The sequence below is a fragment of the Triticum urartu genome, chromosome 7A (genome assembly GCF_056163025.1).
Source record: "Triticum urartu cultivar PI428250 chromosome 7A, HENAU_Tu73, whole genome shotgun sequence".
NCBI lineage: Eukaryota > Viridiplantae > Streptophyta > Magnoliopsida > Poales > Poaceae > Triticum > Triticum urartu.
In genome coordinates, this window is record NC_141879.1 from 367,092,426 (window position 1) to 367,118,479 (window position 26,054).

The 26,054-nt window shown below is 45.4% G+C and overlaps 1 protein-coding gene across 2 annotated transcripts; it reads left to right on the plus strand.

Moving 5' to 3' along the window:
- Positions 1-19,531: 19,531 nt before the first annotated feature.
- Positions 19,532-25,707, plus strand: LOC125518518 (uncharacterized). 2 transcript variants are annotated; one of them, XM_048683339.2, is made up of 6 exons: positions 19,532-19,938; positions 20,727-20,821; positions 20,949-21,290; positions 21,383-21,962; positions 22,077-24,057; positions 24,168-25,707. In XM_048683339.2, the coding sequence occupies exons 1-6, from the start codon at positions 19,917-19,919 to the stop codon at positions 25,315-25,317; spliced, it is 4,170 nt and encodes a 1,389-aa protein (XP_048539296.2). In that variant the 5' UTR covers positions 19,532-19,916; the 3' UTR covers positions 25,318-25,707. The 2 variants fall into 2 exon arrangements, with proteins under 2 accessions (XP_048539296.2, XP_048539295.2); XM_048683338.2 differs by having other exon boundaries at positions 21,383-24,057.
- The last annotated feature ends 347 nt before the right edge of the window (positions 25,708-26,054 follow it).

Here is a 26,054-nt window from a genome sequence, read left to right on the forward strand (position 1 = left end):
GGGAGGACGTCCCAAGGCAGCCTAAAACTAACCCTAAGTCGTACAAGGCTCATGGGCCCAAGTGGAGGTGATGCAACACCTTTGGGCTTGTAGTTTGACTCGGATTCTGCTGCAACGTCATATTGTTTCGTCCGTAACTCAACGCTCCGGACGAATTTGAAGGTGAATCCAATTGGGTTGGAAAGAGCACGAAATCTAGTTTCGAACAAAAAAAGAATCACCCAATTCGGAGTCCGTATGAAAAAGTTGTTGGCGTTTTGAGTCAGGTATGTCTGTGCAGTCCGAATCTGAATCCAGAACGTGAGAGACTTGGACTCTATCTTCTCTTGGCCCAAAAGTGACGTGAGAGGACTTTTTGAACACAACCTAAACTTCTCCTTTTCCCTTGTCTTCATATGTGGATTGTACAAATGTCCCATACACCTGCAATTAGACAAAACACAAAAGTGTGTGAAATATTTTTGTTCTGGATAACATAAATAGATTAATGAATAGTTTGCATTAGAAATCACCTGACAAATATGCATGTATGCAATATTTTTGGTCGTATCCAAGGTAGTCATGCCCTCATCAATGCTGGTATGAGGTAGTCCTTGGTTGATTTATAGAATGCTCTATGCACTTCACTTATATCTTTTGAGTATGGCTTTATAGAATGCTTCATGTGCTTCACTTATATCATTTGAAGTTTGGATTGCCTGTTTCTCTTTACATAGAAAACCTCCATTTGTAGAATGCTCTTTTGCTTCACTTATATTTGTTAGAGAGTGGGCATATCTTTTGTAGAAAGAATTAAACTCTCTTGCTTCACTTATATCTATTTAGAGAGATGACAGGAACTGGTCATTCACATGGTTAGTCACAAAATCCTACATAGAACTTGTAGATCATTGAGTATGATATGTTTGATTACTTGCAATAGTTTTGCGATATAAAGATGGTGATATTAGAGTCATGCTAGTGGGTAGTTGTGGATTAGTAGAAATACTTGTGTTGAGGTTTGTGATTCCCGTAGCATGCACGTATGGTGAACCGTTATGTAACGAAGTCGGAGCATGAGGTATTTATTGATTGTCTTCCTTATGAGTGGCGGTCGGGGACGAGCGATGGTCTTTTCCTACCAATATATCCCCCTAGGGGCATGCGTAGTAGTACTTTGCTTCGAGGGCTAATAAACTTTTGCAATAAGTATGTGAGTTCTTTATGACTAATGTTGAGTCCATGGATTATACGCACTCTCACCCTTCCATCATTGCTAGCCTCTCTAGTATCGCGCAACTTTCGCCGGTACCATAAACCCACCATATACCTTCCTCAAAACAGCCACCATGCCTACCTATCATGGCATTTTCATAGCCATTCTGAGATATATTGCCATGCAACTTCCATCATCATCATATACATGACTTGAGCATTCATTGTCATATTGCTTTGCATGATCGTAAGATAGCTAGCATGATGTTTTCATGGCTTGTCTGTTTTTTTTATGTCATTGCTACGCTGGATCATTGCACATCCCGGTACACCGCCGGAGGTATTCATATAGAGTCATATCTTTGTTCTAGTATCGAGTTGTAAGTAAATAAAACTGTGATGATCATCATTATTAGAGCATTGCCCCAGTGAGGAAAGGATGATGGAGACTATGGTTCCCCCACAAGTCGGGATGAGACTCCAGACGAAAAAAATAAAAAATAAATATAAAAAAGAGAAAGGCCAAAAAAAGAGAGAAGGCCCAAAAAATATACAAAAATGAGAGAAAAAGAGAGAACGGGCAATGTTACTATCCTTTTACCACACTTGTGCTTCAAAGTAGCACCATGTTCTTCATATAGAGAGTCTCTTGAGTTATCACTTTCATATACTAGTGGGAATTTTCATTATAGAACTTGGCTTGTATATTCCGATGATGGGCTTCCTCAAATGCCCGAGGTCTTCATGAGCAAGCAAGTTGGATGCACACCCACTTAGTTTTCAGTCTGAGCTTTCATACACTTATAGCTCTTAGTGCATCCGTTGCATGGCAATTCCTACTCACTCACATTGATATCTATTGATGGGCATCTCCATAGCCCGTTGATACGCCCAGTTGATGTGAGACTATCTTCTCCTTTTTGTCTTCTCCACAACCACCATTCTATTCCACCTATAGTGCTATATCCATGGCTCACGCTCATGTATTGTGTGAGGGTTGAAAATGCTGAAGCGCGTTAAAAAGTATGAACCAATTGCTCGGCTTGTCATCGGGGTTGTGCATGATGTGAATATTTTGTGTGGTGAAGATGGAGCATAGCCAGACTATATGATTTTGTAGGGATAACTTTCTTTGGCCTTGTTATTTTGAAAAGACATGATTGCTTTATTAGTGGGCTTGAAGTATTATTGTTTTTATGTCTAATGATAGACTATTGCTTTGAATCACTCGTGTCTTAATATTCATGCCATGATTAGATTACATGATCAAGATTATGCTAGGTAGCATTCCACATCAAAAATTATCATTTTTATCATTTACCTACCCGAGGACGAGCAGGAATTAAGCTTGGGGATGCTGATACATCTCCGTCGTATCTATAATTTTTGATTGTTCCATGCCAATATTCTACAACTTTCATATACTTTCGGCAACTTTTTATACTATTTTTGGGACTAACATATTGATCCAGTGCCCAGTGCCAGTTCCTATTTGTTGCATGTTTTTTGTTTCGCAGAATATCCATATCAAACGGAGTCCAAACAGGATAAAAACTGACGAAGATTTTTTTTGGAATATATATGATTTTTGGGAAGAAAAATCCATGCGAGACGATGCCCGAGGGGGCCATGAGGCAGGGGCGCGCCCCTGACCCTCGTGGCCACCCTGTAAGGCGGTTGATGCCCTTCTTTCGCCGCAAGAAAGCTAATATCCGGATAGAAATCGTGTTAAAATTTCAGCCCAATCGGAGGTACGGATCTCCGGGAATATATAAAACGGTGAAGGGGTAGAATCTGAGAACGCATAAACAGAGAGAGACAGAGAGACAGATCCAATCTCGGAGGGGCTCTCGCCCCTCCCATGCCATGGAGGCCATGGACCAGAGGGGAAACCCTTCTCCCATCTAGGGAGAAGGTCAAGGAAGAAGAATAAGGAGGGGGGCTCTCTCCCCATTGCTTTCGGTGGCGCCGGAGTGCCACCGGGGGCCATCATCATCACCGCAATCTACACCAACACCTCTGCCATCTTCACCAACATCTCCATCACCTTCCCACCTCTATCTACAGCGGTCCACTCTCCCGCAACCCGATGTACCCTCTACTTGAACATGGTGCTTTATGCTTCATATTATTATCCAATGATGTCTTGCCATCCTATGATGTCTGAGTAGATTTTCGTTGTCCTACCGGTGGTTAATGAATTGCTATGATTGATTTAATTTGCTTGTGGTTATGTTGCTGTCCTTTGGTGCCCATCATATGAGCGCGCACGTGGATCACACCCATAGGGTTAGTTGTATGTTGATAGGACTATGTATTGGAGGGTAAGAGTGACAGAAGCTTCAACCTAGCATAGAAATTGATGCATACGGAATTGAAGGGGGACCAATATATTTTAATGCTATGGTTGGGTTTTACCTTAATGAACGTTAGTAGTTGCGGACGCTTGTGTAACACCCTCGATGCGACTATATCTCCCACGTGTCGAGGCACGACTTAGAGGCATAATCGCATTGAAGGCATATGTCGCAAGTCAGGCAATCTTCACAACATCCCATGTAATATAATTAATAAAAGGGGAGATGACATAGTTGGCTTACACTCGCCACGTCAATCAAGTACATAAATAACATTACATCATTCAAACACTCATGGCCCGACTATGGCGCCAAAATAAAAGACAACCCAACATGCGACACGGTCCCGATCACCCCCAACTGGGCACCACTACTGATCATCAGGAAAGGAAACATAGTATCGTTGAGAGTCCTCGTCGAACTCCCACTTGAGCTCGAGCGCGTCACCTGAAGCGGAATCATCAGGCCCTGCATCTGGTGTAATAGTAATCTGTGAGTCACAGGGACTCAGCAATCTCGCACCCTCGCGATCAAGACTATTTAAGCTTATAGGTATGGCAAGGTAAATATATGTGGAGCTGCAGCAAGCGACTAGCATATATGGAGGCTATCCTGTTCGCAAAAGAGAGCGAGAAGAGGAGGCAAAGCGCGAGCGAGAAACTAGAGAACAGCCTGCGCAAGCATTACTCCAACACCGTGTTCACTTCCCGGACTCCGCCGAGAAGAGACCATCACGGTAACTCACACTGTTGATTCATTTTAATTAAGTTAAGGTTCAAGTTATCTACAACCGGACATTAACAAATTCCCATCTGCCCATAACCGCGGGCACGGCTTTCGAAAGTTCAAATCCCTGCAGGGGAGTCCCAACTTAGCCCATGACAAGCTCTCACGGTCAACGAAGGAATAGACCTCCTCCCGAGACGTTCCGATCAGACTCGGTATCTCGGTTCTTCAAGACACTTCGACAGGTTAAAACAAGACTAGCAACACCGCCCGAATGTGCCGACAAATCCCGATAGGAGCTACACATATCTCGTTCTCAGGGCACACTCAGATGAGACATCCTACGAGTAAAACCAACCCTCAAGTTGCCCCGAGGTGGCCCCGCAGTCTACTCGGTCGGACCAACACTCAGAGGAGCACTGGCCCGGGGGGGGGGGGGGGTTAAATAAGATGACCCTCGGGCTCCGGAAACCCAAGGGAAAAGAGGCTAGGTGGCAAATGGTAAAACCAAGGTTGGGCATTGCTGGAAAAGCTTTAATCAAGGCGAACTATCAAGGGGTTCCCATTATAACCCAACCACGTAAGGAACGCAAACTCCGGGAACATAACACCGATATGACGGAAACTAGGGCGGCAAGAGTGGAACAAACCACTAGGCGAGAGGCCGAGCCTTCCACCCTTTACCAAGTATATGGATGCATTAAGATAACATGGCAATATAATGATATCCCAACAAGTAAATAATGTTCCAACAAGGAACGGTCTCCAATCTTCACCTGCAACTAACAACGCTATAAGAAGGGCTGAGCAAAGTGGTAACATAGCCAATCAACGGTTTGCTAGGACATGGTGGGTTAGGGGTTTGACATGGCAATTTGGGAGGCTTGAAAGCAAGTGGTAGGCATCGTAGCATTGGCATAGCAAAAGAGCGAGCAATCTAGCATAGCAAAGATAGTAGTGATTTCGAGGGTATGATCATCTTGCCTGAGATCCCGCAAGGAAGAAGAACGAGTCCATGAAGAAGAACAAACACGACGTTACCTGAACCAACCCGAAGAAGCAAACACCGGAAAGAAACACACAACATAGTAAACAACCAACACATGAACATGGTATGATATGCGGGATGCGGTATGCGATGCATATGCATGATTGGACAAGGAATGCATGAACCTGGCCTCAACTTGGAAATCCAAGTGTTCCACTGGAAAGGTGAGATGAAATCGCTTGAAAACGATATAAAGATCACCAGAATCGGAGTTACGGTTTGGAAATGGCAAGCGATTCAAATATGACCACGTTCTGCGATTTACAGCAAGTAGTCATCTAAATGCAACAAGATGAACATGCTACAGCACTCAAACATGGCATAAAAATACATGGCAGGGATGCATTCATGATGCTTAACAAAAATCTAGCACTAAGCTACGACCAATTCATTCATTAACAGGTTCAAATAAGCATGGCAAAAATGCACAAACAATTCTACAAATTAAGTGGAGCACAATATGCAACGGAGTTGCATATTGAAGAAAACACCACATGACTTATTTAGTTCGATCTTGTTTATGTACCCAACAATATTAAATGTTGTTAGCATGGCAAGAGGTGAAGCACAACAAAACTACCTAACTAGGCAAGTTTAAATGAGGCCGGAACAACAAAACAACAAGTCCGGAAACTCCTCATATGCATATATTAGGTTTGGTACTGTTCTGCCCTAAACATAATTTTAGAGTTGTTAAACATGCTAGGTGAGTGCATCATGTTAAACTAGGCATTTTTCTACCCCATTTACATATAAAATTTATTAAATTCCGAGTTACGGTTATTTAGTTATGAATTAAACCATTTTAGCATGGCATAGAGCAAAAATTAATCAAACAACATTTTAAACATGGATGGAAATGACATATTATGAAACTAGATGCAATTCTAAGCATATTTCATATATAAAGTTTTTCCATATGATGCACAGTTGAGAAGTTATTAAATGCATGTACTATGAGGGTTTTTCTGCAAAACAGTAAATCCTGGGATAATTGAATAAATCCGTCCAGAGGAAAAAACACTATAGGGCCGAATCTGCTGAACTGGGCCAACAGAGAGGAGGGGCTGCGGGGAGCTCACCCATGGGCCAATGCCCGGTCGGTGGGAGGCAAGGTTGGCAGGCTCTGGCGTGTCCTTGGGCTAGCAGGCCCGATGAGGAGGTGGCGGCCCAAGAACGATCAACGCGAATGACTGGGTGCGTCGACCTCTGTTCGACGGAAGCAGAGCAACAATGGCGGCTGGCAGCGAACTCGGCATGACGGCGGCGACTCGGTCGACGGGAACCTGCCGGACGATGGGGATGGGCGGATCCGAGGACGGAGGTTCCAGATCCGGTGACAGAAGTGATCGGCGGCGCTCGGGATGCAGGATCCGGCGAGGTGGGACTCGTCCAGGATAGCTCTGCAGGGGAAGGGAGAGAGAGAAGTGAGGTCGAAAAAGAGAAGGAGAGGGCGACGGGGAGGCAAGGCAGCAGTGCTGAACTAACTGGAGTGGATCGCCGGCAGCGACTCCGGCGAGCGACGGGGTGGACGGAAAACGGCGGGAACGGGCGGGTGACGAAGCTAGTGGTTCCCACGTGGAAGACTGGAGGTGCAGGGCGAGCGCTCCTGCGCTGCGCGCGGCGGCGCGGTTACGGGCCCGGGCGGGCTTCAGATGGGCCCTGGGGGCCGGGGCGAAGTGGGGCTCTCGAGAGGCGACGTGGCCTCGCTCGATTGGCCATGGGCGGTGCGGGGTGGCGGCGCAGCCAATGAGAGGACGCCACATGGCGGCGGGCGGCTAGCCGGACATGTCCGGCTCGGCGGATTTTGTCCGGCAGCGGTGGGTGGGGATGGATCTAGGGTTTCGGGAGGAAGGGAAAGGAGATTTTCGGGGGTGTCTTTAAATAGGCATAGAGGGAGCTAGGAGTGTCCAAATGAGGTGCGGTTTTCGGCCACGCGATCGTGATCGAACGCTCTAGATGATGGAGAGGATTTTGGTGGGTTTTGGGCCAAAATGGAGGGGTGTTGGGCTGCAACACACACGAGGCCTTTTCGGTCCCTCGGTTAACCGTTGGAGTATCAAACGAAGTCCAAATGGCATGAAACTTGACAGGCGGTCTACCGATAGTAAACCAAGGCCGCTTGGCAAGTCTCGGTCCAATCCAGAAATGTTTAACCCCCACACATGAAAAGAAGGTAGAAATGACCCTCAAAGGAGATAGGAGCGCCAGAATGCAAAACGGACAACGGGGAAAAAGCTCGGATGCAAGAGACGAACACGTATGCAAATGAAATGCACATGATGACATGATATGCAATGCATGACACGCAAGCAATGACAAGGCAACAACAGCAAATAACTGGAAGACACCTGGCACATCGGTCTCGGGGCGTTACAGCTTGCTAATAGTTCCAATCATAAGTGCATAGAATTCCAAGTCAGGGATGACATGCTAGCAGTGGCCTCTCCCACATAATACTTGCTATCGGTCTAGTAAAGTAGTCAATTGCTTAGGGGCAATTTCACAACTCCTACCACCACTTTTCCACACTCGCTATATTTACTTTATTGCTTCTTTACTTACAACAGCCCTTAGCTTTTATTTACTTGCTCTTTATTATCTTACAAACCTATCCAACAACACCTACAAAGTACTTCTAGTTTCATACTTGTTCTAGGTAAAGCGAACGTCAAGCGTGTGTAGAGTTGTATCGGTGGTCGATAGAACTTGAGGGAATATTTGTTCTACCTTTAGCTCCTCGTTGGGTTCGACACTCTTACTTATCGAAAACTGTTGCGATCCCCTATACTTGTGGGTTATCACCGATCATCACTGAACGTTAAGCGTGCGGACCCTACGGGTTCGAGAACTATGTAGACATGACCGAGACTCATCTCCGGTCAATAACCAATAGTGGAACCTGGATGCTCATATTGGCTCCTACATATTCTACGAAGATCTTTATCGGTCAAACCGCATAACAACATACGTTGTTCCCTTTGTCATCGGTATGTTACTTGCCCGAGATTCAATCGTCGGTATCACAATACCTAGTTCAATATCGTTACCGGCAAGTCTATTTACTCATTCCATAATGCAACATTCCGTAACTAACTCATTAGTCACATTGCTTGCAAGGCTTATAGTGATGTGCATTACCAAGAGGGCCCAGAGATACCTCTCCGATACACGGAGTGACAAATCCTAATCTCGATCTATGCCAACTCAACAAACACCATCGGAGACACCTGTAGAGCATCTTTATAGTCACCCAATTACGTTGTGACGTTTGATAGAACACTAAGTGTTCCTCCGGCATTCGGTAGTTGCATAATCTCATAGTCATAGGAACATGTATAAGTTATGGAGAAAGCAATAGCAGTAAACTAAACGATCAAAGTGCTAAGCTAACGGATGGGTCAAGTCAATCACATCATTCTCTAATGATGTGATATCGTTCATCAAATGAAAACTCGTTGTCCATTTCTAGGAAACTTAACCATCTTTAATTAACGAGCTAGCCAAGTAGAGGCATACTAGTGACACTCTGTTTGTCTATGTATTCACAGATGTACTAAGTTTCCGGTTAATACAATTTTAGCATGAATAATAAACATTTATCATGATATAAGGAAATATAAATAAAAACTTTACTATTGCCTCTAGGGCATATTTCCTACAGTCTCCCACTTGCACTAGAGTCAATAATCTAGATTACATTGTAATGATTCTAACACCCATGGAGTCTTGGTGCTGATCATGTTTGCTCGTGAGAGAGGCTTAGTCAATGGGTCTGCAATATTCAGATCCGTATGTATCTTACAAATCTCTATGTCTCCCTCCTTTACTCGATCACGGACGGAATTGAAGCGTCTCTTGATGTGCTTGGTTCTCTTGTGAAATCTGGATTCCTTTGCCAAGGCAATTGCACCAGTATTGTCACAAAAGATGTTCATTGGACCCGATGCACTAGGTATGACACCTAGATCAGATATGAACTCCTTCATCCAGACTCCTTCATTTGTTGCTTCCGAAGCAGCTATGTACTCCGCTTCACACGTAGATCCCGCCACGGCGCTCTGCTTGGAACTGCACCAACTGACAGCTCCACCATTTAATAAAAATATGTATCCGGTTTGTGACTTAGAGTCATCCGGATCAGTGTCAAAGCTTGCATCAATGTAACCGTTTATGACGAGCTCTTTGTCATCTCCATAAACGAGAAACATATCCTTAGTCCTTTTCAGGTATTTCAGGATGTTCTTGACCGCTGTCCAGTGATCCACTCCTGGATTACTTTGGTACCTCCCTGCTAAACTAATAGCAAGGCACACATCAGGTTTGGTACATGGCATTGCATACATGATAGAACCTATGGCTGAAGCATAGGGAATTACTTTCAATTTCTCTCTATCTTCTACAGTGGTCGGGCATTGAATCTGACTCAACTTCACACCTTGTAACACAGGCAAGAACCTTTCTTTGCTTGATCCATTTTGAACTTCTTCAAAACTTTATCAAGGTATGTGCTTTGTGAAAGTCCAATTAAGCGTCTTGATCTATCTCTATAGATCTTGATGCCCAATATATAAGCAGCTTCACCGAGGTCTTTCATGGAAAAATTCTTAATCGAGTATCCATTTATGCTATTGAGAAATTCAGTATCATTTCCGATCAGCAATATGCCATCCACATATAATATCACAATGCTACCGAGCTCCCACTCACTTTCTTGTAAATGCAGGCTTCTCCAAAAGTCTGTATAAAACCATATGCTTTGATCACACTATCAAAGCGTATATTCCAACTCCGGGAGGCTTGCACCAGGCCATAAATGGATCGCTGGACTTTCTTAGCACCTTTCGGATCGATAAAACCTTCTGGTTGCATCATATACAACTCTTCTTTAAGATATCCATTAAGGAATGCAGTTTTGACATCCATTTGCCAACTTTCATAATCATAAAATGTGGCAATTGCTAACATGATTCGGACGAACTTAAGCATCGCTACGGGTGAGAAGATCTCGTCGTAGTCAACTCCTTGAACTTGTCAAAAACCTTTCATAACAAGTCGAGCTTTGTAGACAGTAACATTACTGTCAGCGTCAGTCTTCTTCTTGAAGATCCATTTATTCTCTATGGCTTGCCAATCATCGGGCAAGTCAACCAAAGTCCACACTTTGTTCTCATACATGGATCCCATCTCAGATTTCATGGCCTCAAGCCATTTTGCGGAATCTGGGCTCATCATCGCTTCCTCATAGTTTGTAGGCTCGTCATGGTCAAGTAACATGACCTCCAAAACGGGATTACTGTACCACTCTGGTGCGGATCTTACTCTGGTAGACCTACGAGGTTCGGTAGAAACTTGATCAGAAATTTCATGATCATCATCATTAGCTTCCTCACTTACTGGTGTAGGAATCACTGGAACTGATTTCTGTGATGAACTACTTTCCAATGAGGGAGCAGGTACAGTTACCTCATCAAGTTCTACTTTCCTCCCATCCACTTATTTCGAGAGAAACTCCTTCTCTAGAAAGGATCCATTCTTAGCAACGAATATCTTGCCTTTGGATCTGTGATAGAAGGTGTACCCAACAATCTCCTTTGGGTATCCTATGAAGACACATTTCTCCGATTTGGGTTCGAGCTTATCAGGTTGAAGCTTTTTCACATAAGCATCGCAGCCCCAAACTTTAAGAAACGACAACTTGGGTTTCTTGCCAAACCATAGTTCATAAGGTACCGTCTCAACGGATTTTGATGGTGCCCTATTTAACGTGAATGCAGTCGTCTCTAAAGCATAACCCCAAAATGATAGCGGTAAATCAGTAAGAGACATATAGATCGCACTATATCTAATAAAGTGCGGTTACGATGTTCTGACACACCGTTACGCTATGGTGTTCCAGGTGGCGTGAGTTGCGAAACTATTCCGCATTGTTTCAAATGAAGACCAAACTCATAACTCAAATATTCACCTCCACGATCAGATCATAGAAACTTGATTTTCTTGTTACGATGATTTTCCACTTCACTCTGAAATTCTTTGAACTTTTCAAATGTTTCAAACTTATGTTTCATCAAGTAGATATACCCATATCTGCTCAAATCATCTGTGAAGGTAAGAAAATAACGATACCCGCCACGAGCATCAACACTCATCGGACCGCATACATCAGTATGTATTATTTCCAATAAGTCTGTTGCTCATTCCATTGTTCCGGAGAACGGAGACTTAGTCATCTTGCTCATGAGACATGGTTCGCAAGCATCAAGTGATTCCAAAAGCCCATCATCATGGAGTTTCTTCATGCGCTTTACACCAATATGACCTAAACGGCAGTGCCACAAATAAGTTGCACTATCATTATAAAACTTATATCTTTTGGCTTCAATACTATGAACATGTGTATCACTACTATCAAGATTTAGTAAAAATAGACCACTCATCAAGGGTGCATGACCATAAAAGATATTACTCATATAAATAGAACAACCATTATTCTCTGATTTAAATGAATAACCATCTCGCATCAAACAAGATCCAGATATAATGTTCATGCTTAATGCTAGCACCAAATAACAATTATTCAGGTCTAATACTAATCCCGAAGGTAGATGTAGAGGTAGCGTGCCGACGATGATCACATCAACTTTGGAACCATTTCCCACGCGCATCGTCACCTCGTCCTTAGCCAATCTTCGCTTAATCCGTAGCCCCTGTTTCGAGTTGCAAATATTAGCAACAGAACTAGTATCAAATACCTAGGCTCTACTGCGAGCATTAGTAAGGTACACATCAATAACATGTATATCAAATATACCTTTCACTTTGCCATCCTTCTTCTCCGCCAAATACTTGGGGCAGTTCCGCTTCGAGTGACCAGTCCCTTTGCGGTAGAAGCACTCAGTCTCAGGCTTAGGTCCAGACTTGGGCTTCTTCACTTGAGCAGCAACTTGTTTGCCATTCTTCTTAAAGTTCCCCTTCTTCCCTTTACCCTTTTTCTTGAAACTAGTGGTCTTGTTAACCATCAACACTTGATGTTCCTTCTTGATTTCTACCTCCACAACCTTTAGCATTGCGAAGAGCTCGGGGATCGTCTTATCCATCCCTTGCATATTATAGTTCATCATGAAGCTCTTGTAGATTGGTGGCAGTGATTGAAGAACTCTGCCAATGACACTATCAACTGGAAGATTAACTCCCAGCTGAGTCAAGTGGTTGTGGTACCCAGACATTCTGAGTATATGTTCACTGACAGAACTATTCTCCTCCATTTTGCAGCTGTAGAACTTATTGGAGACTTCATATCTCTCAATCCGGGCATTTTCTTGAAATATTAACTTCAACTCCTGGAACATCTCATATGCTCCATGATGTTGAAAACGTCGTTGAAGTCCCGGTTCTAAGCCGTAAAGCATTGGACACTGAACTATCGAGTAGTCGTTAGCTTTGCTCTGCCAGACGTTCATAACATCTGGTGTTGCTCCTGCAGCGGGTTTGTCACCTAGCGGTGCTTCCAGGATGTAATTCTTCTGTGCAACAATGAGGATAATCCTCAAGTTACGGACCCAGTCCATGTAATTGCTACCATCATCTTTCAACTTAGCTTTCTCTAGGAACACATTAAAATTCAACGGAACAACAACATGAACCATCTATCTACAACAACATAGACATGCAAAATACCATCAGGTACTAAATTCATGATAAATTAAAGTTCAATTAATCATATTACTTAAGAACTTCCACTTAGATAGGCATCCCTCTAATCATCTAAGTGATCACGTGATCCATATCAACTAAACCATGTCTGATCATCACGTGAGATGGAGTAGTTTTCAATGGTGAACATCACTATGTTGATCATATCTACTATATGATTCACGCTCGACCTTTCGGTCTCAGTGTTCCGAGGCCATATCTGCATATGCTAGGCTCGTGAAGTTTAACCCGAGTATTCCGTGTGTGCAAAACTGGCTTGCACCCGTTGTATGTGAACGTAGAGCTTATGACACCCGATCATCATGTGGTGTCTCGACACGACGGACTGTAGCAACAGTGCATACTCAGGGAGAACACCTATACCTTGAAATTTAGTGAGAGATCATCTTATAATGCTACCGCCGAACTAAGCAAAATAAGATGCATAAAGGATAAACATCACATGCAATCAATATAAGTGATATGATATGGCCATCATCATTTTGTGCCTTTGATCTCCATCTCCAAAGCACCGTCATGATCACCATCGTCACCGGCTTGACACCTTGATCTCCATCGAAGCATCGTTGTCGTCTCACAAACTATTGCTTCTACGACCATCGCTACCGCTTAGTGATAAAGTAAAGCAATTACATGGCGATTGCATTTCATACAATAAAGCGACAATCATATGGCTCCTACCAGTTGCCGATAACTGTGTTACAAAACATGATCATCTCATACAATAAAATTTAGCATCATGTATTGACCATATCACATCACAACATGCCCTGCAAAAACAAGTTAGACATCCTCTACTTTGTTGTTGCAAGTTTTACGTGGCTGCTACGGGCTGAGCAAGAACCGTTCTTACCTACGCATAAAAAAAACCACAACGCGGTATGGTGATTACTTTTTGATCTTCAGAAAGAACTCTGTTCATTGAATCTGATTCAACTAAAGTTGGAGAAATAGACACCCACTAGCCACTTGTGTGTGAAGCACGTCGGTAGAACCAGTCTCGCGTAAGCGTACGCGTAATGTCAGTCTGAGCCGCTTCATCCAACAATACCGTTGAATCAAGAATCAACTAGTGACGGGAAGCAATATGTATATACCCACGCCCACAACTCCTTTGTGTTCTACTCGTGCATATAACATCTACGCATAGACCTGGCTCGGATGCCACTGTTGGGGAACGCAGTAATTTCAAAAAGTTTCCTACGCACACGCAAGATCCATCTAGGTGATGCATAGCAACAAGAGGGGAAGGGTGTTTCCCATGTACCCTCGTAGACCGTAAGCGGAAGCGTTATGACAACACAGTTGATGTAGTCATTCGTCTTCACGATCCGATCGATCCTAGCACCGAAGATACGGCACCTCCGTGATCTGCACACGTTCTGCTCGGTGACATCGCACGAACTCTAGATCCAGTTGAGGTCGAGGGAGAGTTTTGTCAGCACGACAGCGTGATGACGGTGATGATGAAGTTACCGACGCAGAGCTTCGCCTAAGCACTACAACGATATGACCGAGGTGGAAATCTGTGGAGGGGGCACCGCACACGGCTAAAACAATCAACTTGTGTGTCTATGGGGTGCCCCTTCCCCCGTATATAAAGGAGTGGAGGAGGGAGAGGGCCAGCCCTCTATGGCGCGCCCAAGGGGGGAGTCCTACTCCCGGTGGGAGTAGGATTCCCCCTTTCCCTTGTTGGAGTAGGAGAGAAGGAAGGGGGAGAGAGAGGGAAGGAAGGGGGGGCCCACCCAATTCAGATTGGGCTAGGGGGGCACCCTCCACCTTACCCGCCTCCTCCTCTCTCCCACTAAGGCCCAATAAGGCCCATACACTCCCCGGGGGGTTCCGGTAACCCCTCGGCACTCCGGTAAATGCCCGAACTCACGCGGAACCATTCCGATGTCCAAACATAGCCTTCCAATATATCGATTTTTATGTCTTGACCATTTCGAGACTCCTCATCATGTCCGCGATCATATCCGTGACTCCGAACTACCTTCGGTACATCAAAACACATAAACTCATAATACCGATCGTCACCGAACGTTAAGCGTGCGGACCCTACGGGTTCGAGAACTATGTAGACATGACCGAGACTCATCTCCGGTCAATAACCAATAACGGAACCTGGATGCTTATATTGGCCCCTACATATTCTACGAAGATCTTTATCGGTCAAACCGAATAACAACATACGTTGTTCCCTTTGTCATCGGTATGTTACTTGCCCGAGATTCGACCGTTGGTATCTCAATACCTAGTTCAATCTCGTTACCGACAAGTCTCTTTACTCATTCCGTAATGCAACATTCCGTAACTAACTCATTGGTCACATTGCTTGCAAGGCTTATAGTGATGTGCATTACCGAGAGGGCCCAGAGATACCTCTCCGATACACGGAGTGACAAATCCTAATATCGATCTATGCCAACTCAACAAACACCATCGGAGACACCTGTAGAGCATATTTATAGTCACCCAGTTATGTTGTGACGTTTGATAGCACACTAAGTGTTCCTCCGGTATTCGGGAGTTGCATAATCTCATAGTCATAGGAACATGTATATGTTATGGAGAAAGCAATAACAGTAAACTAAACGATCAAAGTGCTAAGCTAACGGATGGGTCAAGTCAATAACATCATTCTCTAATGATGTGATGCCATTCATCAAATGATAACTCTTTGTCCATGGCTAGGAAACTTAACCATCTTTGATTAACGAGCTAGTCAAGTAGAGGCATACTAGTGACACTTTGTCTGTCTATGTATTCACACATGTACTAAGTTTCCGGTTAATACAATTTTAGCATGAATAATAAACATTTATCATGATATAAGGAAATATAAATAACAACTTTATTATTGCCTCTAGGGCATATTTCCTTTAAAATAGCCGGCCTCCTTCAGCTTCAAATGTCCCCCTCAGTGACGCTGGAGGCCTCCCACTTCCCATTGGCTCCGGATCCAGCCATGTTCGAAGGAGACAAAGAGGGATTCGTTGTGGAAGCAGAGAGAAAGGGCGTTGGAGCTCTGGAGGTCTGCGTAACCAGAAGGTGGAAGAGGGCGTGAGATGCAGACTGTAGCAGCCCCCCATTATAGGCAGATGACAGGCATGGGGTTACCTTTTTCCACGCCGTTGGCTTCTCCACTTCCCGATATGGTCGCGACGTTATGAGTGGGAAGGGGAATCAAAATCATTAACCATATCCCCCAAAAGCGAGACACGATCTCCACCTCGAGGGGGCGTGTCAAACATGGCGTCGGCCTCGAGCAGCGCTTCGAGAAATAGTAACTGCTCGGCGTTATGGCCGGAAGCAACTCTTCTTTGAAAGAGAAAAGGTTGTCGGATGGAGGCATCATTTGCGCTTGAGCGTTATTTTTTTATTATTACCTTCGGTGTTAAGCAAAACTGCCGTTTCAGATTCCGGACATCGCCTGGTTCCGAATAGGGGAGAAACATACTAAAAACTCGCCTCGCAAGCCGAATACTGGTCGGATGAATGAATACCGGATACAAGTCTTGGTGTTGGAGGCAAGTCCGGGGGCTTCTTAGGGAGTCATGGACTAAGGGGTCCTTGGGGCAACGACCCATTGTACATGGGCCGAACTAGTGGAGCCGTATAATGATAGGAGATCTGTAACACCCACAATGCGGCTCGCGGTCGACGGCTGAAGCGAGCGCTCCGCTCGGGAAGAGCTGCTGCTCGATCCAAACGAGAGGAGGGCGAGCGGGGAGGCCGGGCATGCTCAGGGTGTCCGGCGTGCTGGAGAGGAGCTTCGGCGAGGTGGTCGGGATCGAGCTGCTCCGGCGACGAGGTGCTCAGGGACACGGGGTGACGGCGGCGCAGGAACGATGAAGGCGGCGGAGGCAAGGTGTGGAGCTCCTCGGCTCTGCGGAGGTGCTCTAGCACGAGCAGATCGAGCGTTCCCCGCTCGGGGATGCAGCTGTTGGCTCCTGTGGGCGTGGACGACGACGGCTGCGGGCGGCCGGATGCGTCCAGGAGCTAGAAGATGAGGCAGGAGGAGCTTTGGGGGTGAGCTCCTGAGCGACGACAATGGCTTGGGCGCTGCTACGCTGGTGCGAGGGGAGCTGCAGATGCGGCGAGGACCGAACAGGGGAGGCGGCCGAGCTGATTGGTGGTTGGACGGATCGGTGGTGATTGGCCGATGGATGAATTCAAGGAGAAGGAGATGGTTGCAGGTGGTTAGTTCGATCGGATCTGGGAGGATCCCGAGGTGGATGCGGGAGTGTGGTGGCGGCGGGTGAGGGAATGATGGGACAACTCGCCTAAATTTTAGGGTTGCTCTCTTATATACATTATTGGCTTAGGTTAGGGGGTATACGATCCCTTCGATCAAAATCGAACGGTCAGGAAAAATAGGCTAGGGCGTCCAAATAAGAAAACGGTGATGTTTTGTAGATGTTTGGGGATGAACCGAATCCAACAGTGACGACTGCCCGGGTCGGGTCCGGGACAGCTTTTGGACGCGCGCGCGAGGAGGGCTGCGGGCTGACGAGCGAGGTTAGATTGGGCCTGGCGGTAAGTAGTGGATTGTGTAGACGGTTTAGGGAGGAAAGAGCGGGAAAGCCCGGCAATAGTTTTCGGAGACCGAAAATGTCCGACGGTTTGACCGACTATATTGTCGCTATAGTTATCTGTTGGGGCGTCAAGCGGACTCCGAATGCGATGAAACTTGGCAGGCGACCTACTAACAACATAACAACACCGCATTCCAACTTTCAACCCATTCCGAGAACATTTTCCGGCCACTTATAAAATACTATTTCGGACGTGCCGCGGGCGCGTGCAAGTATGACTGGGCTCAGAACGGACAACGGACGGAAATGGGGGAACCCGGACGGATGCAAGTTTTAAAACATGATGATGCAATGTACATGATGACATGGCAAGATGCAACACGCAACCGAAAGACAAGGCAACAACAACGAACAACTGGAAGACACCTAGCGCATTGGTCTCGGGGCGTCACAAGATCTGAGAAGCTATGGTGTGCCCTCCAAGTCAAGAAGGAGCAAGATCTCTTTAAACCCTTATTGTAATCTATCTTCGGTAACCCTAACCCTACCGGTGTCTATATAAACCGAGGGTTTTAGTCTTTAGGGCTAGAGCTACATTCATCACCTCATCGCCTTAGGGTTAGTTCATGCTAATCTCGAGATAGATCTACTCTGTAAACCATATCATACATCCAATAAAATCAAGCAGGACGTAGGGTTTTACCTCTTCGAGAGGGCCCGAACCTGGGTAAACACTGTGTTCGTCGTCCTTTGTTCCCCATCGATCCTAGATTCACAGCTCGGGACCCCCCACCCCGAGGTTTGCCAGTTTTGACACCGACATTGTGTAATCCCCATGCCTTCTGCATTGCTCGTTCAAGCGCATACCTATTCAGGGGACATGGAGAGAAAGATTTCCCCACAGCCGACCACTTGGGAACCCTTATTTGAGTGGGATTTGGATCCGCAAAGATAAGCCTCCTCTTCTCTTTCTCCGTTAGAATCAGACTCCCCAATTTCGCCGAAAGGCTAGAAGCCGCCTCAGAAGTTTTGTCGTCAGCCAGAGATGCCGTCGATCCCCGACTCGATGCTCCCGCTCTGCCGGTCAGGGTAGCCACCTTCCTCGAGGCAACCTCTCCTTTCTCCCCCATGCTCCTCCACGTCCTTGCCACCAGAAGCAGATCCTGCGTCGATCGACCTGCTAGATGGCATTGTCGCTGTCGTCACAGTTCACCCGAAGAAGCACCACCCTCGCGTTAGAACCCTAGCAAGACGACGGCCTTGTGATCTCCAGGTCGCCTTTTCCGTCGCCTCCAGGGTTTCCTTCGCAAAACGAGGTGGACCCGCCAACGAACGAGCGTATGTTTCGACTTTTTATATACTCCCTTCGTCCGGGTTTATTGGGCCCGTGGGAGGAGGGAGCGCGTCCGCTCTTATTAGGCCCCTCTGTTGATCCGGCTGCCAAAAGTAAGTGCGCTCCATTTCTTTATCGATCTCCCAGGCTACGGTTCGTCTTACGGAGCGCAATCAATTACCAGCCATTGGCATGTAGAAACTGATGTACATTGACCGTACTGGTACTTCTCCTAGTCTCCCAGCCAGCCAGTGCATGCGATTCTAATCATCTTTTCATTAGGCATGCATGCGTCATGCAGCGACCGAGCGCGCGCGAGCTGGCGCCTTGTTCGAAAGCGACAAGAAAACTAACTGAGCCTAGGTTGCATGCGCGTGAAGCGGTTTGCTTTGGGCAGTAAATCACGCATGAAAACCGAAAAAACAACACTTACTCCAAAAATTGATCATTTATCTTGATACCTATATTTTGGTTGGGGGCCTAATAAACCCGAGGAAGTATTTGTTATATAGCCCAACGTCCATCTCCGGAAAGGCTCCAGGGGTAATCCGGTCCATCCAACCCGGATACGTGTCCTTATACCCACCAAACGGGAGGAAATCGAGTATTAATTGGACGGCCCTCCAAAATCACTGAAAAAATATTATGGTCTTCGTCTTCTCCTCCCACCCTCCGCAGGCGGCGAAGTAGAAGGCCCAATAGAGAAGTCTGGAGCAGCCGTGGCGACGGCCACGGCCAGGCCACTTTGGGCGCAGGCAAGGGCAGTCGGGAGTCACCGCCGATCGTTTCGTCGCGTGCCTGACCAGGCAGGCAGGGTGAAAAGGGTCGAAAAGTAGCGGGGAATTTCTTCCAGCCGCAGCGCACGCAAAGAATCCAGCCACCAAGGGAACGGAGCGAATGGGAAGGAAGGGTTTGGATTCTAGCTGAGCGGTGCGCGCACCCACGCACGCACACACGCGCAGGACGGAGAGCGGAGGCAGCCGGAGGCGGCGGTGCTGTGTTTGATGAGGAAGTCTGGAACAAAAGGTATACGAAACCCTAGATCTTAGAAATCTCACTAGTCTCTCTACCTGCTGCTTTGCTAGCTCCCCTGCCGCCCGGATCAGGTCGGTTTTACAGGTCAGCTTGGGTCTGGCGGCGGCCGCCGCCACGGTGACCACGCTGTTTCTTGCTGGTTCCGCCACGAGCTACGGATGGAGGACATGTTCTCGCCGTTCGGGTATTAGATCTGCTTTGTCCGAGGATTTTGGACTTCTGGCAGCGCAGTTTGTCTCAGGTCAATCTGGGGCCTGTAGCTCTTGTTTATCCTTTCTGTGCATCTGGCAGCGACAGGTTCTCCTCGGAAATTCCTCATCTTTCAGATCTACCCGCTTGCTGTGGTTCTCTATGCGGCGGAGGAGGCCAATGAAAGGATGAAGGCAGTTGACTAGACTTGTGGTGGTCTTCTTCTGGTACCAAGGGTGTTCAGTCCTGGCAGGAGAAACCACATAGTTTAGCTTCTGGCGTGCTGTTGGTGCTGCAGGACAAATGTGCTTGTTTGTAGCCTGGTCGGAAGCTCAAAGTTTCTTATTTTGCCACTGAAAACTGACTCAGAAACTCAATGTTTTCCTTAATTTAGCGCTGATTTGGTTCAAGGAAGTGGCTGTTGATGGTTGCCCAGGGGGGCAGTGGCATTGCTGAGGAATCCTCTTTACTTTTTAACTCTTGCTTATGTGCATACTCTGTGGACTGTCACACTATTATTCTTCGAACAGTATCCTAAGCATTGGTGGTATGGTGCTCAACAACAACCTTCTGTTGTTTTTGTTTTCCAGAGGGTATCGAGGGATCTATTGGATTTAAGCATGGGATTGATGTGAACCCATCTTCTGTTTCTACTCAAACAGGAGGAACGCGATCTGATTTGATGGTATGCACGTGATTTTCCAGCACTTTGCGCCGTGCTAAAAGCTTGCCATTGTCTTGAGTTTGCTATAAATATCTATGTTTTGCCTCATCTTTGATTTCTAACTTCTGCTGTTCGATTCTCTTGCCAGATTCGAGTGTGCAGTTGTACTAGAAGGTCCTCGTCACTTCATAATCCTAATACCAGAAATATTATGATGACCTGCAAAAGCTGTGGTGGCAAATCAACAGTGGACAGAGGTGGGCCATCGTGTAGCAGCAACCTTAACACCAGCGGCTTGGAGCTCCCCAGACCTATAGATCCTGAGGTGAGATGGAAGACTGTAAACAGAAGGCAAAGAGCTGCAAGGAGAGCAAGGACCTTTTCTGGAGGAGACAGATTGAAGGATGAAATTAGATCTTTCTATGCATGTGGCAATCCCATGAGTCTAGAAGTGGCTCAAGAAGAGGATTCAGCCTCTGAATCTGAGAAGGTATTTATTTCCTCCTTGAGAATACGGTGAAATGAGAGTCAATTGCCCCATTTAATGAATATATTCTTGACTATTTAATTATCCGTCTGCAGCTTGGGGTATCTATTCTTGGTCGGCGCTTTGGTGATCCCATGGAAAATGTTCCAATAAAAAAGAGAAGAGTTCATATGGATTGTTCTCCATCACCTCCATCCACCCCACTGCTAGTGGATCCTTATGAAAAAATACCGAGCAGATCTGGTGGAGGCATTTCATCATATGGCGAGCATCGCAAGGTTAAAACACTAGGAGGCAAGCACATGGAAGAAAAGAGAGGACCTCTTGAAGCTGCTGATTTTTCTGGTATATCAATACTGGCTGCTGCTGCCTGTGAAAGTGAGATGGATGTTGCTAAGTTAAATGGTGAATGCTCGAAGTCAGCCTGCTCTCTTGATGAAAGAAAGCCAGAAATTATCTCTGGCAGTTCACTGTTGGATCCTCTACATGAAATTAAGGGGGATAAGCTAAATATCCCAGACAGGGCCCTGAAATTATCTGAAACTGCTCCTGACATGAGGCCTTTGTTTCCCACTACATCAAATAGCTCTGAGTCTGCTCCTGACATGAAGCCCTTGTTCCCCACAACATTAAATGGTCCAGAGAATCTTGTTGGATTTGCAGCTGCTCTGGAGGGTAATACTGCACTTTATTCTTTGTTGAGCAATGCAAACAAAACTGATATTTTTTCATCTGTTTCTGATGCTAAATCTTCGGATGTTACCATGTTAACTAACTCAAGCAATCCAGGCAAATCAGTAGGCTGCTTTGGAGATACAGTTGTGCACACCAAGCATTCCAATGCGGCTCATGATTCTAGACTGCACTGGGATCTTAACATTGCGATGGAGGCGTGGGACACCCATTGTGGTGATGATGATAATCATGATATGGTTGGTCCTGATCCTGTAGCTTCTGTAAGTGATTGTAATGATGCTCAAAAGGAGATGAACAAATCACAGGTGTGTCGGGATCTTTCTCAGTCAACAGTTGCTGAGGTCATAGTTCGTCATTCTGTTGATAAAATTCACGTGGCTGATGCAGCAAAAGATGGTAACACAAAGGGTGAAAGTGATTTCTCAGGTGATGGTTCATTTCATCCTTTGTGCAGTCGGTCTCCCCCGAAAGTTCAGCTATTGGAATCCGAATGTTTAGATGGAAATGATTCCTCTGCCGAAACAAACAATTTGCTTGATCTGCAGAAGAGTAGTTATGTTTCTAATGTGGCATTGCATATCGGATCTAATCCAGACTTGAGTTCTCTGTCTCTTACTCAGGAACATTTCGCATTTGCTGCAAATGTGGAGAAACTTGATGTGTCACACATTTCACCCCTTGATTGTGAAGGTTTGTCTCACTTGACTTCTGAGGATGCTCATGCTGGAGGTAGTTCAATTCAAACAAGTGTTCTGGGCTCCAGAGTGAAGCCTATGACAAGCAGATTAGTTTCTGAGGAAAGCACAAATATTGCAACAGTTTCCAGTAAAAGTTTTACTGACGCTGGGTGGAGCGATGATAAACTTGGGCAGGCTTCACTACAGAGCATATCTGAATTTAAAAACCATGAACTTTTGGATGTTGATTCAGGAACTAGTAAAATTGATCAGTCCGTCAATGAGAAGGCTGAACATGACACTGACGTATTGTGCGTTGACAAGAAAGTTGGAGATGCAGACAATGATTCCGACCTCCCTGATTCTCATCCAGAGGATAACCTACGCACTTCTGATTGCGTCATGTCCTATGCACATATAGAGGGTGGTGTGGATGCAACAATCGATTACAGAAATCGTTTACTTGCTTGTGCCAACGCTACCAGTGCAGAAACATGTTACATCACCAGTGATATTCATGCTCATGGTCTCAATTCAGAGTGCTCTAAACAAGCAGATACTGACATGGACAATATTGTGGATTCAAAATCTAGAGCACAAAGCCAACCAAGTGGTTACAAACATGATCTTCAGAAGGTCACATCAAATAATTGCCTTGAACACTGCTATCGGACAGACACGTCTCGTTTTAGCAAAGATCTTTCTGTGACCGGAAAAGTTGACGTCGAGGAAGATGATTCTCAGTATGAGGATGGGGAGCTTAGGGAATCTGGTGACCGTTATTGGGCCGATGACATTTATGAAGAAGTTAAATGTGCTAATTATCAGGTATCAGATTACAAGGATGAAAAAGCTGCCCCAGACATTCATCATGTACCTGTTGGCTCTGTTTCAAACAATATGGTTATGCCAGTTGCTAATTACAATGGAACATTATCCAGGAAGGAAGATTGTGATGTTTCTCCTGTCTCATTGAAGCGCTCATGGTCAAGTAACTGCTTGGATGGTGGATCTGGAATGATGTGTGCTGCAAGTGCTCGGAGCATTCATGTGAATATGAAAAATGAGACTCGAATGTATGACAACCTAGACCTTACAATAGCTCGATCTGCTGGGACCGTTAGCCAGTCTGAAAGGGGTGGTGATGGTTTAGGTGAGGATCCATTGAATATCAGATCAAAGCCCGTGGGATGGGATATGTTGCCTGAAGATCAGAGGCTCTCTCGAGAAGATTCAAGAGACAGAGTTGATTCTTCTAACCTGTGTGTTTTAGGTACATTAGAGGCAGCTGAAGCCTGTGAATCATTTCGACCAATGGGATTACCAAATAGAGACGTGCAATCACGACTTGATCGGCTAAGATCATTTGACAGACCCCACAGAAATGAGCACTGCAGGTAAATTTGAGTTAATATGTTTAGCTGTCATCTTACACATAATTAAATCCTTGTTTGTGCAGTATCGTAATCCTAGTGACTAATGCCGCATACTCTCTTCTTTAATCCAGATCTGATGATGGCTATGGTTCTGGCTCAAAAGCTGAAAGGTCTGTTGATAGGCCACATGGCAGGGGTGGAGCATCTCGGCATGTTCAAGCAAACATCCGAGGGGAGCAGTGGGCTGAAAATTCAAATAGTTCTCGTTCTACCCAGCGAAGATCACCTGATTATAATAATTATGGCCCAGCTGGTCCAAGAAATGCTGCTGAAGCTGCTGTTGCAAAGATGGAGAGCAGTGGCTTTGTTGTTGCAGCTGATGGCACTTTGGTAAGAGCTGTTGATGCAGCAAATACAAGTACCATGTCTAGAAGGATGAGAAACAAAAGTAGCTTCTATCACCCTTTGTCTAGACGGTGTTCCCCAGTTGACAGAGATGGAAGTGGTGGGTTGTCCAGAGAACCTGCACATGCTAGGGAAGCACCTCCAGAACGATGCTTTGGTGCTAGTGGCAACCGGTCTGGTCGATATGGTCCTCAGATCGATAAAGATCATGCCATTGATGAAAATTTGAGTTCAGTTCATAGCTCACTGTCTAATAGACAACGGAGGTTCCCAGCGCATAGAGCCTCACTCGACCTGTCACGTGCTCACAGCAGATCTCCTTCAGGATCTAGATCTCGATCACCACATGCTTGGACATCCAACGGAGGCTCAAGTATACGGAGGCATAGTAGATCTCCTAATTACATGACTGAAGTTAGAATTGGTAGAATGACTTCACCTCAAAGACAACATCGATTCAATGATCGAGTTATGCGTGGTAGTCCATCAATAAATTCCACTTACTCTCAACATGATTCAACATGGGTTGAAGGAAGGAGCTGCTCAACACTAGATATTTCTTATCACAAGAAACGGTATTCTCGGAGGAGCCCACCTCTGAGAATCACCTCAAGAAATGACATGTTCGATTTAATGGATTCCCAAGGACGGTCAAGATCTCGAGAATTCCACCGCCCACGTGACTTCAAAAGGGGAAATAAGCATGATGGGAATGGTGATGATAAAAGATGTAATGATAGATATGGAACTGTCAAACCATATGAACATAATGGTGCTGTGAAGCAGTTCAGGAATCATGCTGGAGATAAACTTCATCCACACATTTCTGCATCCAGATCACCTGAACCGCAAAGAGGAAGCCCTCGGCGATTTTGACGAGGACTTTCAGAGGAAGCTGGTTGTGTATTTGCCTCGTTTTGGAACTAAAGCAGATAAGAATCCTTGAGTTTTGATTGAACTGGAAAGGACAGTACTGCAAATCCATGATATCAGTCATTACTATTTGCCAAAGGGACGTCTGTTCAAGCCACATAAGAGCTGAAATTATGCACCTCACGGAGTGAAATGCAGATTAACTTCACAATTTTCCAGTTTTCCCTTGTAAATATTTATATCAGTAGTAGGACCACAGTTTCATGTTTCAGCCTTTTGGCATTTTTTTGATATTTTTTTCTCACTTTGCAATCTTATTTAATGGGCATTTTCCCTGTATGAGATTCACTTAAACAGATTCAATCATTTGAAGCATCCTGCATCCTGGCATCACTTCTGTCATTTTGCATCACGGAACTGTCAGTTCTCTTAAGTTGTATTCTCTCCGTTCCAAAATAGATGACCCAATTTTATACTCGTTTGACACATATTTGGCCACCAGAACCGAGTTCTGGATATTTTTTCTTTTTTTTTTCTTTTTTTCTTTTTTTTTGCAAGGAAAACCACATGTTAAGTACAAACTGTGGCAGATGGCAAACTCACATCTCACGATTGCCATCCCTCAACAGAGAGCCATGCACAGTTAGTTCACGAGCTAATTTCAAACCCTAACATACAACATGGTTTTTATTTCTATATCTAAACAAAGCACCTCAAATGCTTAATAATGTAGCTGCACT

Bases quoted from the DNA above. Each gene is read 5' to 3' on its own strand.
- LOC125518518 (XM_048683338.2), top strand. From the start codon at position 19,917: ATGAGGAAGTCTGGAACAAAAG. The intron at 20,822-20,948 runs GTATGCACGTGA...TTCTCTTGCCAG, and splicing joins GAACGCGATCTGATTTGATG to ATTCGAGTGTGCAGTTGTAC. The intron at 21,291-21,382 runs GTATTTATTTCC...ATCCGTCTGCAG, and splicing joins CAGCCTCTGAATCTGAGAAG to CTTGGGGTATCTATTCTTGG.